General features: G+C 45.5%; 2 protein-coding genes across 2 annotated transcripts; one reads left to right on the top strand and one right to left on the bottom strand.

Moving 5' to 3' along the window:
* Positions 1-10,449: 10,449 nt before the first annotated feature.
* Positions 10,450-11,199, bottom strand: PHALS_08964 (uncharacterized protein; the record flags this gene model as incomplete). Its single annotated transcript, XM_024724408.1, has 1 exon — positions 10,450-11,199. One exon carries the CDS (start codon positions 11,197-11,199, stop codon positions 10,450-10,452), a length of 750 nt encoding a protein of 249 aa, XP_024575288.1.
* Positions 11,200-14,615: 3,416 nt separating this feature from the next.
* On the top strand, positions 14,616-15,791 carry PHALS_08965 (zinc-dependent alcohol dehydrogenase; the record flags this gene model as incomplete). The annotated part of the gene is made up of 1 exon (XM_024724409.1): positions 14,616-15,791. The coding sequence occupies one exon, from the start codon at positions 14,616-14,618 to the stop codon at positions 15,789-15,791; it is 1,176 nt and encodes a 391-aa protein (XP_024575289.1).
* Positions 15,792-16,878: the final 1,087 nt, after the last annotated feature.

The following is a 16,878-nucleotide window of genomic DNA, read 5'->3' on the forward strand; positions in this document are numbered from 1 at the left end:
ATGAAGATAGAAACGACTGAGTGTCGCGGTATCTTGTGCCAGATCGGACGGAGATAGGAATTGGCTGTAAGGTAAGACAGGTCTTGAGAGCACATCACATGGTTCATTTAGTTACCATATAACCGTAGTTCTGAATCAGTAGTACCGTACGGTATACCTTCCGTGTGAGTCACTGAAGTTTTCACGGCTTTATGGATAGATACTTATTTCATTTATTAGTGGAGTGACCGGGGTAAACCGAGGGTATCTAGGTCTCTTCTCATTACTACCAAAAAGAGCTCTCGTTGAGCCAACACAGTTATCGCTTAGGCTCGCTTGCAAATAGTTGCGAAATATTGCAATCATCGAATAGTGTGATCTGTACTACTCAAGGAAGAGATAAGCTCATCATCTGTCATGGAGAGGACACTGATTGCGAGGAATGGGGCAGCGATCATCAATATTGTTACAGACCATTTCTATCCTTCGTTCATAGGATATCACGACGTGGCAACTTGAGTTCCACCACGCATGTTGCCACCGGATCGGGGATGCATCCTGAATTTGATCATGGTCCTTAACCCGTTCCATGTGCTGGTCCTTAAGCTGTCACATGTGCTGGTCCTTAGACCGAGTGTTATGTCAATAGCCCTGGCGAACAGAGCATCGTGACATAATACATCATTTTGCGTGCGGGCATGAAGCGGGTTTGGTGGGTATTTAATCGCCCCGACAAGCTAGATGCAACAAACATTCTACGCAAATGCTACTTTCTAGAAAGAAAATGCTGTAAAGCAGCATTGCCGGCTGCACTTTGTTCATTGATTTTGACCTGATTAATTGGTACTTTCAATTGTTCGTGAGAGAAAAACAGCGACATCCTTCTCACCAAGGTGAATACGGAGTGAAATGGTCTTCCATTCAAAAAAGACTGCAATGGGGTCAGTCCTATCTCACATATTATTGAACCACAGAATTCTGTGAGTGGTCGCATTAGCTTTATATCTTGCATACTCATATCTCTCTCGATTCTGACATATCAGAATCGGAGGTACTTGTCAGTTTAAGGCCTATTTGCCATAATAAATTTCACTTTGCCTCTTCCTCATCGTTCGCGCAAATCAACAGCTCATTGGAAATGAGCAACACGTGGTGAAGCGTGTTACCTTATTAAATTCTATCGCATGTCTCCGGACGGGCAAATCCCGTTACCCTGCGGAGCTAGCACTAGTTGTCATTCCAACGCCAACTGCTACGATGGATTCATCTATTACTAATTTGGACACCCTAGGCGATTCGCCCTCGGATCAACAGGGGAGATTATTCGCCCCTAACACACTCGGAGTGAAAGTACGTGGTGAAGCTGCGAGCTCTAATTGGAGATCATGCGAGCTTCGACACACTGCGATGAGATCATAACGCGATAACTCAAGTCTTAGCTAATTTTGCTGCGTACGATCAAGAATTATTTATTGGTATTTCTGTCCTATGACATACCGACACCAGCTTGTTCACCTCAACCACAAGTGGTGGTAAAACCGTCTATACACACGGAACGTCCCGTTAAAATCAACATAAAAGTTTTTCGCGGAAATCCAGATGGACATAATGCATTTTGGCAGTAAGAAATTAACAACGCTATCGTGATGGCTCAAATTTTTGACGACCATAGTCAAGTGGCCGTCGCCATGCCGCGCTTGGATGGCTGTGTGAAAGATTGTGCGATGAAGTGGAAAGTCAGGGACCCGGCTACTTGTACCATGGAAGAGTAACTAGGGCTATAGAAAGGGTGTTCCTTCCACCGAATGTGGCTTTTCGACAGCGGTCGAAGCTTTTGTTATGCCGTCAAGACAATGACACATTATCTAACTATGCACAGAAGCTCCGTGGACTTCGTGCCAGTATGGCAAGCGACTGCCAGAGACTGTGATGGTCACTGTGCTAATGGATGGACTTACTATCCTACTAAGACTGAAGTCATCCGCCAGAGTCCGACGACTTTAGAAGATGCAATAATGATTGCATTGCGTGAGAACTACTGCTAACGTCAAGAACGTGGTCAGTCGATTTATCCGATGGAAGCAGTAAGTGCTACTACTGATAATCCAAAACCAATGGATTCTAGCGCAATGACTGTTCGTAGGCAGCAAATTTGCAGTTATGGATGTCAACAATTTGGTCACATCCGATGTGATTTTCTACTTAGAACACGAACTCTCGATACGGTTCTCGTTGTAGCTACGTTGTACCGATATCACGAGGTGTTCAGGATACGCAGGTACCCAATAGACGCAGGGCGGTCTACTGAGGCAAGTATAATCCCTTGTGACTGTGGTGTTAGAATAATTCACGGGGGTATAGCCCTTGGAGGATCATCGTACTTCGCTAACGACACGAGTCGAAGTGATCTCCTCGTGGTCACATCGAGTGTGAAGGGTTGCAGTCGTCCGTTCAGAGTCTTGATTGACTCAGATGCGTCGAGTAACTACGCGCGGAAGCAAACAACCAAAGTGTTGCTCAAAATGATTTAGTGCTTTCGAATGAACTAGATAGAAGGATGAATTTATCTCAATAAAGTTGGCCACTGGTGCGGTGGTCATTGCAAACAAATCTGGTTGATCTTTATTTGAAGCTTGAAGACTTCAACTCGAAGGAAATATACTCAGTCCTCGAGATGAACAAATGATATGATCTGATTTTAGGTATACCTAGCTTGAGAAGCATGAGCCATTGCTTTATTGACGATCGGAAACGATTGGATGTAGCTCCTCTGGCGTTGGTGATCCACCTGGGAGTGATGAACCATATTCACTAGGCGCTCAATCACTCGGCAGTCACATGCAGCTGGTAATGATCCACACTCTATTGGTACATGTCATGCAATTGATATATTCCAGGTAAGGAAAGACATGAAGTCGTATGGATTGACCACGAGTGGTCACTCAGGAAGTGTGTCGATAGATCAAGTTGTGCCTGGAACTGGCCACATGAAAACGTACGATTTGCCCAACGGAAAAAATGATGCGGGAGAGATGCCGATTGTTGCCCCCTATAGGCAGAAAATCTTGATGACGTGTGTGTAATAGAGGTCGAAGAAATTGACTTCGACTGGATAAGCCAATACTCCCACTAATACCGTAAATGAGTCGGATTGGGGATCAGTAGAAACGACTGACCACAAAAGTGATGAATCACCCGTTGTGTGGTTGAACCCATAATTCGTTGATAGCGGTACTAATACTCCCGCTCTGGGTGCGGTTAAATCCACGGGTGTGTTCGTCCAGCGTACTACTACCAATCATGCGAATATGCTGGTCCACGTATTGTGAATGCAACGACTGGCTGTGAGGTTATCAAAATATAAGTTCTTTTGGCACCGTTATCAACGATGGAAGAGCTGGTGCAGCTTGAGAAAGTTATTTTAGATAACTTCCAACACGACCTTCAGTGCGATCGTATCGCAGAGATCGTGTTGCTACAGACGTATGTCATTTCACTGGTGACCCAAGCTGTACAAATGGACGAGCACATATGTGCGCACGTGTGAGACGTGTCAGGGGGTGAAACCCTCTCTGGACCGGTAACCTCCGGATGTAGGCAGTCCATGAGTATGGACTTTGGGTTTGGCCTGCCGAAGGACTAGGTGGGCAAAACGGGTGGTCTTTGTGGACCGTTTGAGCAAGATGGCTCATCGTTTGGCAGTGCCGGACACCATCGACGGTGTGGGTATAGCGACGTTGTTTGTCGATCGTATCTTTCGACATCATGGACTCCCGGAGTAAACTGTCTCTGATAGAGACCCGTGCTTCACTGGGGACTTTTGTTCTACAATCTTCAGGTGCTGGGCATCAAGTTGACTTTGCCAACAGCGGACCATCCGCACACCAATGGTCAGACTGAGCGCACAAATCGCGTCGTTGAAGATGTCTTACGCAGAGTCTTCACTAAGCCGCCGAAGCGCTGGAGCGCTATGTTGCCACTCATATAGTTTGCTTTGAACAATGCATCTACCGGCTACACGCCGTTCTACGTGAACGGACTTGTTAATCCTTGCATCCCACCGATGCCGCCATCCCATGGATCAGGGCTTGGTGGAGGAGGAATAGCAAGCTGCTAGCTAATGTCAGCTCCTTAACAGTAAGTAAGGAAATCGATGGATTCCTATTTACCAGACTGAGTGTCTTAAGACACGTTCGCGATGCGATGACTGAAAGCGAAGACATGCGGAAAGAATATGCAGACGGAAAAGGAAGAAGAAATTTGAGGTCGGAGACCTGGTTTTATCAGAAGCTTAAAACATTCTACACATGCAGTTTCTGCTGTCTTTAAGAAGAAGCTTCGTCCACGGTTTTTTGGACCTTCACCGGACGGCGATCAACCAAGTCGTCATCGTCCGCCGCCGACACTTCTCAACGAGAACGGTGGCGTCCAGTATCACATGGATCGTCTTGTGTATCGACGTCGTTGACAGGGTCGGACCCAGCATTATGTGAAGTGGCGGGGATAACCAGACTCCGAGAACTCAAGGGGGTTTGAGGTACCGCTTCGACAGGACTTCCCAGAAGTCGTGAACGTTTAAGATGAAAGCGGTCAAGACGCTACGCGTCGTTGCACGCCCCGCGCTTCTAGGAAAAACCTGGGGAACCCAAAAGGCTATGAGTTGAGCTCAAGCTGTGGCCCTGAGCCGCTGTGGTCGTAGACTCACCCGTGTGAGAGACCACAGAGCTCGCGGGAGCGTGATGGATTAATCCATACATCGCAGGGCGACAATACAAAGAAATTCGGCGTGGCGCCTTGAGTTTGGTAAGCTCAAACCAAAGATGGAGTTCCACGCGCACGTCCACTTCCTTGTGACTCAGCTTTAAGTGGTACAGCGAGGGAACTTTCCGGTGCCGCTGCAACCATCGCTCAAAAAGCTCTTCATCATCTGCAGCGGTTATGCCCGGGGCGAGCACCACAGGAATCGTCCGCATCGCGCGTACAGGAGCGCCTCCTCTTTGAGCGCGGATTCGAGCGCAAAACAGATCCAATGGGATTTCTTGAGGTACCAAGAATCGAACTAGTAGAGCTTTCGTTGGTCAAGCTCACTACGTAAACGCCCGACGATCGAAGATCGCGCCCTCGCTTCAGTAGTGGGATCCGCCGAGCGGAAGCCGTATTCCACACGTGGGTCTACGACCGACCGTGGATGAGAGCGCACGAGAACCGCCCTATGGACAGCCTCTAACTGCAGCTCATGGCTTCGTCGAGGCGATTGGTAGTAATATCCCTTCCCCCGGAATTCGAGAGGTCGGGAGACGGGCACGGTGTCCGCAAGTTTCGAGCAGGGCTCACGTTGCGCCGCTGGCGCACCTCGCCCTCCTCTTCTTCCCATCCTGGAAAGGAGTATCCGACTTGTGGTCGACTTTCTCCGAATCATCGATGAGGAAATCTGTCGCCCGTAGCGAGAACGGCGTGCGGCGCTCTGTTGACGAGGGCTTGGCATTCGCTTCCCTTGAAGCCGCGGACGTGCTGTCCGGAATTGCACCGCGTGGGTATTCGCAATTTTGATGAGGGAGAGTGTACCGGGGTTATATGTACCCTGGTATGAAGGGGTGGGTCACACAAGATGTTGTGACCACACAATGGCGTGGCTACACATTAAGAAGAAGCCACTACGTGGCGGGACTGTCAGTAGTTATGCATTATTCAGGCTTTACTATTTGATATAAAAATACTCATAGATTTGGATGTAGGCGGCTCTGTTGCAAATAAAAAATAAGAAATACAGCACACATGGTGAACGGAAGAGTTTGTTTGCCTTGGGTTATCGTAATGGGTACTCTTGGAGTTAGCGGATTGCAATTAACTACACACATATTGGTTCTAGTATAGCGGAAATACAGTCATGGATGATCCAATTCTTGAAAAATTTAGACAGTGTGTGGAGTCACGCAGAAGATCTGCTATTTTAAAAGATCCAACTGATCCATATTATCCACTTGTTTATTGAATACAAGGGAGACGTCCTTAGCGCGAATCCGCCCTCTGGTCTTCCACCCGAAGGGTGATTTCGACACGAAATTCATCGTGAAGCTGCTTCAAAGCATGTATTGATTCGATAGTGGCCACTATTGCGTAAACAAAGTGAGTAATTCGATGAGTTCTTATGTAAAAAAAACAGCTAAGTCCCCTCACAGCGCACCGACATTCTGTGTGCGTAAATGCTCACACCTATAACAGGTTGAATGCGCAAACTTTTTTCATTCACGAGCAAACGCCAATTCCGCGCAAGGATGCTATCATCCACCGCTGTCCGGCTGCACACAGTTTTGGTGTTCGATTTTGTTGACGGATGTTTATAAATCTTGATGAGGGATAGGGACGTCCCTTTGACGCTGTAGATACACCGTCCGGTATGTTATGGGAGTGGCTTGTGATGCAACAAGGACTATCCAATGCACCAGCAACATTCGATCGCTTTGTCTCACATCTGTTTTGCCCTCTACGACGCTTCCCACAATCCTATTTTGACAATGTTTCGTTCGTTGGAAAGACGAAGATAGCAGATCTGCTAAAGAAGTGCACACAGATCACCGGTGGAACGTATGCATGAACAATCATTGCAAGCAATACTTCAAAGTGCATTTTCGGTGCTAACGAAGTACCGTTTTTATGTTGGTAAACACGGTGCTCGTGCATACCCTGAGAGGGCCAAAATAATTGTGGAGTGGCCAACGCCATGAAATCAGAAGGATTTGGGACAACAGATTGGTTTGGTCAATTACCTGCATCGCTTCTCACGTAACAACGCGGGAATAATATGCCCACTATCCAAAATGCTGAAGAACGACATATCGTGGATGTGGTCATTCACTGTTGAAGAAGGATTCACTCAAATCAAGTATATTTCGATGGAAGCATTGTTACTTGCTTTACCAGATGATACGAAGCCTAGCGTGATGTGTAACGCTTCTGAGTTTGCAATCGGTTGTGCTCTATTGCAAAAGGACTCAGAAAGATACGATCGTGTTGTGGCGTTACAATCGCGACAGCTGAAGACAGCAGAAAAGCCTCCTTTTTCACGACAAAAAGATTTCGGCAAAGAAGTTTGCTCTGGTGAAGTTTCGTGTTCACCTCTGGGTCAAATTTGTTTGTCGTCTGCACAGATCAGCGATATGCAGTTCAGTCGCCTCACTTATCACAGCGTATGGCTCGCTGATTGTCATTTGTCATTCTTCGCAGAATACAAATTCACGGTCGTGTGCAGGCCAGTGAAACTGAAGTGCTGGCAGATCCTCCGTAGGAGCTAGCACACATTGGCAATATCGAAATCGATGTATTTGTTATGATATGTCGAGCGTATGTAGAGGATGAACAGTATGATCTGATCATCAGAGCACTGTCATCAAGTGACATGAAAATACATGACAGGCTTCCTGGTCACTTGAAAATTTAGGCCTCATCGTCATGCATGAAAGGATGGTCTCCTTTGCTATGAAGTCAGACATGACAACGAGCCGCGGATTGTGGTTCCCCACAACGACGAACTGAAGCACAAGATCGTGTACGAGACGCATGATACGCCTATGGCCGGTCACTTTGGCCGTTAGAAGACTTGCCAATCTCTCAGTGCCCAATTTTAGGGCCCCCCATGTACAAGTGAGCTAGACGATACATGACGACATGCAATGTCTGTCAGTGTGTGATGAGCTTACGGCACACACAAGTGTCACTTCAGAGTCTTGTAGTTCCTACTGCCTGTTGGAAGGCCGTCGGTCTCGACTTCATTTTCGGTTTTCCTAAGAATGGTGATGGCCATATGGAATACTCGTCTTTGTTGACAGACTCAGCAAGATGGTTCGAATCGTACATTGTTGCGATTCCATCAATGCCAAATGTTCAGCTAAATTGTTCATTGATTATGTTTTTCACAATCACGGGTTGCCAGGTGTTATCGTCTCTGATCGTGATGCACGATCGACGAATGACTTTTGAAAGAACTGCTCCAGATTCTTGGCACTTGCTTGAATATGTCCACAGCGGTACACCCGGATACCGAAGAGTAAACAAAACGTGCTAGTGGTCGTAATGTGTTGAGAAGCATCTGTGCGCAAAATTCCACAGAATGAAGTTCGTTGTAGCCATTAATTGAGTTTGCTTTGAATCTTTCGCCTTTCTTTATGGATGGCTTGCGACCCCAGCAAGTACCGCTTTGTGCGATGGGTGGTGTCTCTGATGTAAGTGGGGGGGATCTCGGCAAATATTTGCTTTCTATATTGTTACAATCAATGTTGCGGATGTGAAGCGCGAGTACAAGGACACCTTACATTCATTCATCATGAGTCGTTTGAATGTGATCAGACGGGAGCGAGACGCGATGAAGAATGCGTATAATCTGCGAAAGATATACGCAGCTAGACGAGGTCGTCAGGGCAAAATGTCTTCTATTGTTGGAAATTGTGTAGAATGAACCATCAGATGATGCAGTCTCAAACTTGGGAAGCTCGAAGTTTACTTTGATTCAGTCCATTCCTAGTAGTGTCATGCAATGGGAATGCGTGCACTTTCGACTTGCCAAGCTGGCTAAGGACACACCCAATATTCTACGTAGTGCTCCGCAAGCTTTATATGCGACTTCCAACCTGGATGTAACGCGGCCTTATTCGAATATGGCTTCAGAGTCACAGCTTCGGGACGAGGGTCAAAAGGTGGACCCTTGGCGTCGTCGCCTCAGCATCATCCTCTTAAGCACGAGGATTACCGCTGACTTCGGGATCAAACAAACGATCGTGAGAGTCGGAACGTCGACAAGAAGCAAATGGCTGCTGAATGCGCTGTCGATTACTACGGGAAGCATATTCACTCAAACTAGTGCGGTGCCGCCTGGAAGGGGCACCAAATCATCAATGACAGCAGCCGCAGCTAGGCGGAAAACTTGCAGAGTCCGCCCCAATCACATAATCCGATTCTCGATCGCATGAGATCACGTCGAGAACGCGGTGGCGGAAAGAAACGTCGGAGGTGGGAAGGAGATCCTTGTGAAATGGCTGGACTATCCAGCGAGCGAGAATATGTGGGAGCCACGGATTCGTATTCGTCGCGAATTTCTCTATATCGCTTTCGCGTTCGACGCGAATCCGAAGACAGATTTCACTTAGGGAAGCTGTCCCTTCCTCTTCTACTGCTGTCTCTCTCGTCGTGAATTCGACTGATCACCGAATGTAATTCACGAGCATCCTCAATATCAGAGTGAACCCGATTCTGCGCTGTCAAAATTGCAAATCAAAACGCATATCGCGTGCCCCCAACAAGTCTGCAGTGGTGCTCGCGCGCGCTTCGCAAGCGGTGGATATCCACGGATTTGGTTGCCTGGATGAAATGCAGGCTAGATTGCTGGACGTATTGTACATACGTGGGGCTTCATGGTTCATCTCCAGCACGAGTAAGCGGTCCGATGGCGCGAAAATTCGCGATTTGAGTCATCAGTTGAGCACCCATTCGACTTTAGAGTTTGTCGAACTCTTGGGTATAACCACCACGTCAATTGTGAAAGTCATCATGAATGATGTGAAATTGGATCATTAATTAAGTTCGATGGTGGCAAATATATAATATAGATCAAGCGTATGGGTTGTCACTCTAGGGAGAGTTGGACAGAGCGTGACGAAGAGCGTGAAGAAGCCTTGAAGAAACTTGGAATCATTTGGGTAAAGTCACTCTTTAGGGAAGATGGTGTAATGAATGGTCCAGGTCCCATTACACATACACACAGTATGTGTACCAGATCTTTGTGTGTGTTAAAAATTATCCCGAATAGTTGAATATCCCCCTCCAATTCTGTTGTAGTTGAACTAGAGCCACTTATCAGGTTTGGTTATTTTAAAGCCAATTGGCTATTATAATTAATGTCACTTCACCTTTCTTTACGCAAGTCAACGGCTAGCTTGAAGTGAGCAACACGCGGTGAGGCGTCCTCAGTAAGTGTGCGTACACGGACGGGCAATTTCCGTTACAATTCATCGACATATTTACGTCAGTATTTTAAACAACTACATTCAGTCGGTGCATCAGAAATATCGAACCGGAAAGTTGCGCGGTGTACCCGCATAAGTGTGATCGAAGAGGTCACAATGAGCGGACATGCACGGAAATCAAACTGAGAAATCTTTTGAGGCTTGATGTAATAATATATACGTCAAATTTTGTGATCATGACCCTATTTCAACGCATCAACCAATACAACTTATTGCAGACCTTGGCTGATTTTGTGGGTCAGGAACAAACCCGACAATTCACACTTTCTGTGTGTAAGTTAAACTACATCCTCTGATATCACTTACAGACTTGAATGGAAGACGATCATATCTGAAGCATTTGCACAATAACTTTAAGCTGCTTTAATTTAATTCTCTCGATAAATTTAAAATTTAACGATGCGCAGTTTCCCCGTAATACATAATAAATTAAATGTACTTAGTCCACTGACAATTATGAAAAGAACGTTTCGCCAGTTTGTTTCGATAAAAAGCGCTTCACTATCGCAGGTATGATATGAAAGCCGCTTGATGACCTTGGACAGCTCGTGTAGTCTTCACGCACATTGTAAACGAGCTCATTGATGAATGAGCTGAGTATAGCTTTGCGTTCTTCGGTCGTAGTCGTAAATTTGACCCTCAGACTAGGTTTACATGGCGTCATATGCAAAAAATCCAACACACTTGTGCAGTACGCGCACGCCTTGCAGAGAGGATGGTGCTTACGTGCGCTGTGCGAGACGTTCGAGCGCAATCTTGCAAAGCTCGAGTAGCGTTGCTCAATGTGGTAATCAGGTTTTCTGTTTTGTGGCTCACAATCTGCCAGCCGCTTGGAAGAATTTGAAAATAACTTACGACGGCTAGATGGTAGACCCTTTTGCTGGCGATAAAGGTACACATCGAGTACAAAGTAGCTCGTACCTTCCTCTCGGGTAATAACTTCGCGTATAGCAATATACTCGATGCGCGATAGACACAAGCGAATTTCCATTGCCCGTGACACTCGCTGTGGGTACACCGTGACAGGCGCCAGCTGCAGCTCCCGCAGCATCAGTCTCTCTGACGTCAACAAAGTCAACAGTCTGGTGGTCACTGGTGAGCCTTTTGTGTCCTTCCTCTGGCTAAGAGTTGCAGTTATAGAGTGCAAGTCGACACTCAACGCCGTTAGATCCTGCTCATCCTCTACGGCGTCCTTGACGGCCATCACTCTGCCAGGTTTAAAACCTAGAGACATGCAAACCGTCGCCCCTATACGTTACGTTCTACGAACCATAAATAATTTACGAAACAATAGGTAATTGCGTTACATACTATATATAGTGTATAAATAAGCTGTAATTTTCAAAAAATGCAATCCACGGAGTTGTCACATATATTCAGTGTGTAGAAAAGGATTATTCCGAATGCAAGGTATCACTAACAGATCTGAGGTTCTCGCAACTCTGGCTTGCAATGTAATTATTCCCATGTGATTCCCGTTCCAGCACATGATAAATACAAGCCACACTGAATCTTATAATATATTTGGGATGCTGCGCTCAAGAGATAGGAATCTGCCAATACCTACTGGCAGAACAAAGTTATACACCATTCCTCGTCAGCAAATGAATGTTGAAGAAGCTGAAGAAGAGAAACTAATCATGCTAAACTGCTGGACCCTCCACCACGCTTCAGTGAAGTTGAATATCGAATAATCAACCTAAAAATAAGATTATAGAGGTCGCAACGAAAGATGTGGCACATTTTCGTACTCGGTTCCTTGCTGTGCAAAGTATGCACAATTATTGAGAATTTTGGCAAAGCCTTCAGCAATTACATCATTAAATTGACTCACAGGAGTGCATACGCCAGCCCAAGACATGTTGCCTATATAAGTCCATCATCGGAATCACTCATTAATAATCGAAACAAGAAGATTTGACTCTGAGACGCTCCAGATCGAAGGCAACTTGTGCGGATCCCAATAAAATACCGTCAAGGCGTTTTGCAACGTTTTTCATTTGGAAATAGATACTATTGACATCCAAGCGAATGAAAGCAAAACGTATATCTATTCACCGATTTTCTGCCTAGTGATCGGAAAAACTTTTACACGAATATTCATATACACACAAATGAACTCACGAACAGGCCACTTATCAGCTGATTCGCCTACCTCGCCGACATCTTTTGATTTACGCTCAGCGAATTCCTCTTTACTCTTGATCTATGCGTGACCATTCTCAAAACAAGGGCTTTTTTTTTGGCGGCGATTGGCACACGCTTTTCCACCAGAAATAAAATCAGCGAGGCCCTTTTCTTTGATGACTCCTTTCTGCTGATTAACCTCCATGGCTGGCTTATTATTGCATTCCGTTCAAAAGACAGAAATCTCAAGACCAGATCCGTACTGGTTGTTAAAATGAGTCCTCGTTCGGCTCCAATTGCAATTGCACAAAGTGGTAAACCCCGTTTGCCAGTCCTTCCATGAGGTTTCCACGCCTCAAACAAATATTTCAACTTCTCTGTCTGCACTGAAAATTCCCTTGCACAAATCGTTATCTCGATGCCTCCAAGTACTGTCTAAAAATGTAACCAAGAATACAAACTGACCTTTGATCTAACAGTTGTTGAAATGGCTGTCCTTCGTTACACTCTTGTCCATGGCGAGAAGTAGCGAATGCGCGCAACCATTTCACCGACTTCACCAATTTTACTGATGTTAAATACTTACACAAGGAACAATTTCTTAAAAAACGGCAAGTTTCACTGCGACAAGACATTTTTCTCTTCATGCCATGCTTTCATTGCACCAAGCTTAAGTATTGGGTCAGATATGCTAAAACTGCCATTGAAACTGCGACTACTTTCAATGCCGATGTCGACGCTAGGTAGGAACCTACACTCACTCGACAGAGCATCAAAGTGATGTCAAACATCGTTGCTTTGGTCTCCGGCCCTGGAGGAAGCCCAAGTTGCAATAGAGACTTGATCATGCAGTGATGTTGTATGTTGCAAATTAGATTCAGCTCCACCAGTAAATGTGCTGAACCATATTGGACGACCCATACGCTTCAACGCATTCCAAGCCTCGTCCACATTATTGAGTCATACCAGGTTGATTTTGTGAACGCGAAATGGCAAGACTAAAAGGATGACGACGGTAATAGTTGAAAGTAATACATTCTCGTAAATGCTGAGTTTACAATTTGGTCGAACTAATTTCGCAAGGAATCGGAAAAGAAATTTTTCCACTCTCTGGTTCGAACCTTCCGAACCATAATGAAGCTGTTTTCAGGTTGCTTACATCTTCCATGCTGCCTGTAGACCGCATTGCGGCAATAGAATATCTAAATAACCAAAAAGTCAGTGTATCACTCGTAATTTCCGTTTTGATCGAAATGTAGATAATCCGCTCACTAGTAGTGTAGTTTTGCCAAAGTAACAAAGTCAAGAGCAGCCCCATTTTTTTTCTAATTTGCCTTGGAATGTCACCCATAATGAAATTATCACAAATATCGCTGAGCTTACAATTTTTTAGCAATAAAACGGATGCTACCATGATTGCGGGCTTTAATCGCATGGCTTACATCTCATTGAGATATACCAGTAGATATCCTAATTTATGGGGCTATTTATGCAAATGGCATCAATTGTGAACGGATTTCAATACTTGACTAATTAAAATTGCTTATAATGGAATTCTCATGCCGATGAGTCAAAGAACGGCTGCCCAAATCACCACCTTTCTATGTTACATGCTTCAGTGGAGAAGGGCCGATCCCGCCGGGTACTGGCTCAGTCTGGCTTCTGGTACTTTCTGCGTCAGATGATAATGACGACCATTCGAAATTCTGGACGTCAGCGGATTGCGTCTGCAAGTTTCAATAAGTGAAATTCCTCAAAGTCAGTGGATTTGGGAGATAGAAGTTTTGGCATATGTGATTTTCAGCTTTAAAACGCCATTTATCACAAAACGAGGACTTGTAGACTGTCAGTTCGATCACATTTGTCATGCAGACAAGTGAAAAGAACCGTCATGCGGTCAATAATTTTGATCTCGAGATCCGCTACATTTCGCGTTGTCGGAATGGGTTTCCAGGCTTGACTTTTTTTTCGCATTCAAGCATTGTTCATAGCTTCTCCTTACATCGAATCGTCTATAATAAAACCTTATGAAAGACACCGCCCTCGCTAAATTTCGACTGCTGGTGACTCGGATCCTGTACGCTCTCGCTCTTGGTGTCAAGATCACGATCAATGCGATCAAATCACATATCACGTTCAAGAGCATAATTCCACCATTATTTTGATAGTCTGCATTTTAAAAGATGGCGCCACGAATATCGTGGGAGACTTAGGAACTGATGTTACGTCAGTCAAAAGGCAAGTCACTATTTATGAAGTTCCGGCAGTTTTTGCGAATTCACATAAAAAGTATTGATTATGCAACAGGAGCATAAAATGGCACCAGATGATTAGGGAACAGGGTTTGTAGCACATGTCGTACCGGATTGAATAACCGTACATTGATGAATGGTATACGCAACACGTGCTATTTCCAACATTAGAATTAGCGAAGAGCTCTGAGCGACATAAATCGATTGGCGTCAGTATCGAATTCTCAATTCGTTGATCAAAATGCTTCGCGCCGTCTTTCCGTCCAAACGTGCTTTCCACTTCGTACGTAAGTCTTCTATCGGTATTTTGTCTGGTCGCGAAACACGATCGTACTCCATAGCTTCCCAGTCACAATATGCGATTCCTAAGACCCAAACTGCTGTCATTTACGAGGCCGACAATGCACCACTACAAGTCCGCGACGATTGGCCTGTCGTGCAGCCTGAAGCCCTTCAGCCTGGTGAGATTCTTGTTCGGATTGCTTACACTGGTGTGTGCCACTCGGATCTCTCCGTTTGGGAAGGTGAAGGTCCTCCTGGGGTTAAATTATTTCCTATGATCGGCGGACACGAGGGTGCAGGATATGTAGCTGCAATTGGTGCATATACCAAAACAAAACTCCAAGTAGGTGATGCTGTAGGCGTCAAGTGGATTGCTCAGACATGTCTTGGCTGTGAGGATTGTCTAAAAGGGCATGAAACAACGTGTGGGAATGCAGGAGTTCATGGCCTCACGCACCATGGGACTTTTCAGCAATGGTGTGTCTCTTTCGCAGACCACGTAACTCCTATACCAAAAACAATGGACTTGGCCTCAGCAGCTCCAATCTTGTGTGCCGGTATGACTGTATACAAAGCGTTGAAGCAGATTAATGGGTCACCAGGGGAATATGTTGTGATTCCTGGAGCTGGAGGTGGTTTGGGTCACCTGGCTTGTCAATATGCTCGTGCAATGGGCTACAAGGTCGTGGCAATCGACTCTGGAGATGATAAACGCAAGCTCATCGCATCTTACGGTGTTAACGACTTTATTGATTTCAAGGATGGAGATGTCGTCGATCGAGTCCGTGCTGCAACTGGTGGCCGTGGAGGTCATGCAACGATCGTTGTTGCAGGCTCGAAGGATGCGTACAAGGATCCGTTGATGTATTTGCGTCCTCGCGGCACTCTTGTGGCAGTCGGTGTTCCGAAAGATACGGCTATTGTTGCGCCGATTAATCCCTTGATTCCACTCGAGTATCGTATCGTTGGCTCGTATGTAGGTTCTCGGCAAGACGCCATTGAAGCGATTAACCTTGCTGCTGATGGTCACGTCAAGAGCACGTTTTCCATCGAACCACTTAGAAATCTACCTGATATCTTTGAACGTGTGCATTCTGGCAAAGTACAAGGTCGAGTCGTGCTGGACTGCGAGTAACATTCGAAGAAAGTATCCTGATATTGGAATTTGGGCTTTATAGTAGTACAGTGCCATCTCATTTTTCGGTACACTATTTTTTGGAGCTTAATCATTAACGTGTTGGTGTGAAACAAAAATATATTTCTTTTTTATTAATTGCAGCGCTTAGTATCAGTACATTATTAGATGTAGTCGACACACGTGATCGTGAAATCACGGTCAATGACATTTTCTTCGGTATACAACGTGCATTATAAGCACCTTTGACGTGATCTAGTTGGTGACAGCAATTAAAGTTATTGCGCTGAAATACACCATTATAAATAATGCTGTGCATAAAACAAAAACGTACAAGTTTTGTGCAGACATGGATTGTATCCAGTCGACAGAGTTTCGTGTGGGAAATCATCAAAATGTAAGTACTTGAAGAAAACAACTGCGCGCGTGGTCTTTCTGCCTTATGTGATGAGGTCGTTTGCAGGTTGGCAGCTATTTTTCAAAAATTTGATTGATTTAAAGGGAGGTAAGCTCAGAGGGTGTCCTGGCTCCAGAGTGCAATGGACTTCACCAAAGCATGTGTCGATCAGTACTAGCCATCTAAATAAAATATAGAGTCTGGCGCACTCCATTTCTCGACCGTATTTGCCAAGAAAGATCTAATGCACATCTTTTCTGGGTAAACATGAATTAAAGATAAATTATTTGTATGTGAAGTTTTTCTCGACGTTGTGAGCAACGAGTGTTGGAAGGCCGCTTACCTCTATAATCGAACAATGAGCGAAAGGATAAATAGCTATCTCGGCCTTTCTAATCCAGAGCAGGAGATTCCCTCCATCCTTACCCTCCCATGAGCGGCCTTGGTTGGAAGGAATCGTGGCGTCATGAACGCAGTCGACGCCGACATCTTGTGCTCTAGGTCTAGCAGGGCATTTCGTAGCTTGAAAACCCTCTAGGCGTGCGCTGGTCGATTCAGGTCCTTGCAATTGCACACCCTCAGGGCCAAGCAGCGACATCAGCGCTTTAAGCGTATCCTGCATGCCCTTGGGCAAATATGAAAACTTCTCCATTCTCAAAGAGGGTCAGTCGTAATGACCCAGTTGTGGTT

This window comes from Plasmopara halstedii, assembly GCF_900000015.1.
Source record: "Plasmopara halstedii genome assembly, contig: Scaffold_323, whole genome shotgun sequence".
In the NCBI taxonomy this organism is placed as follows: domain Eukaryota; phylum Oomycota; class Peronosporomycetes; order Peronosporales; family Peronosporaceae; genus Plasmopara; species Plasmopara halstedii.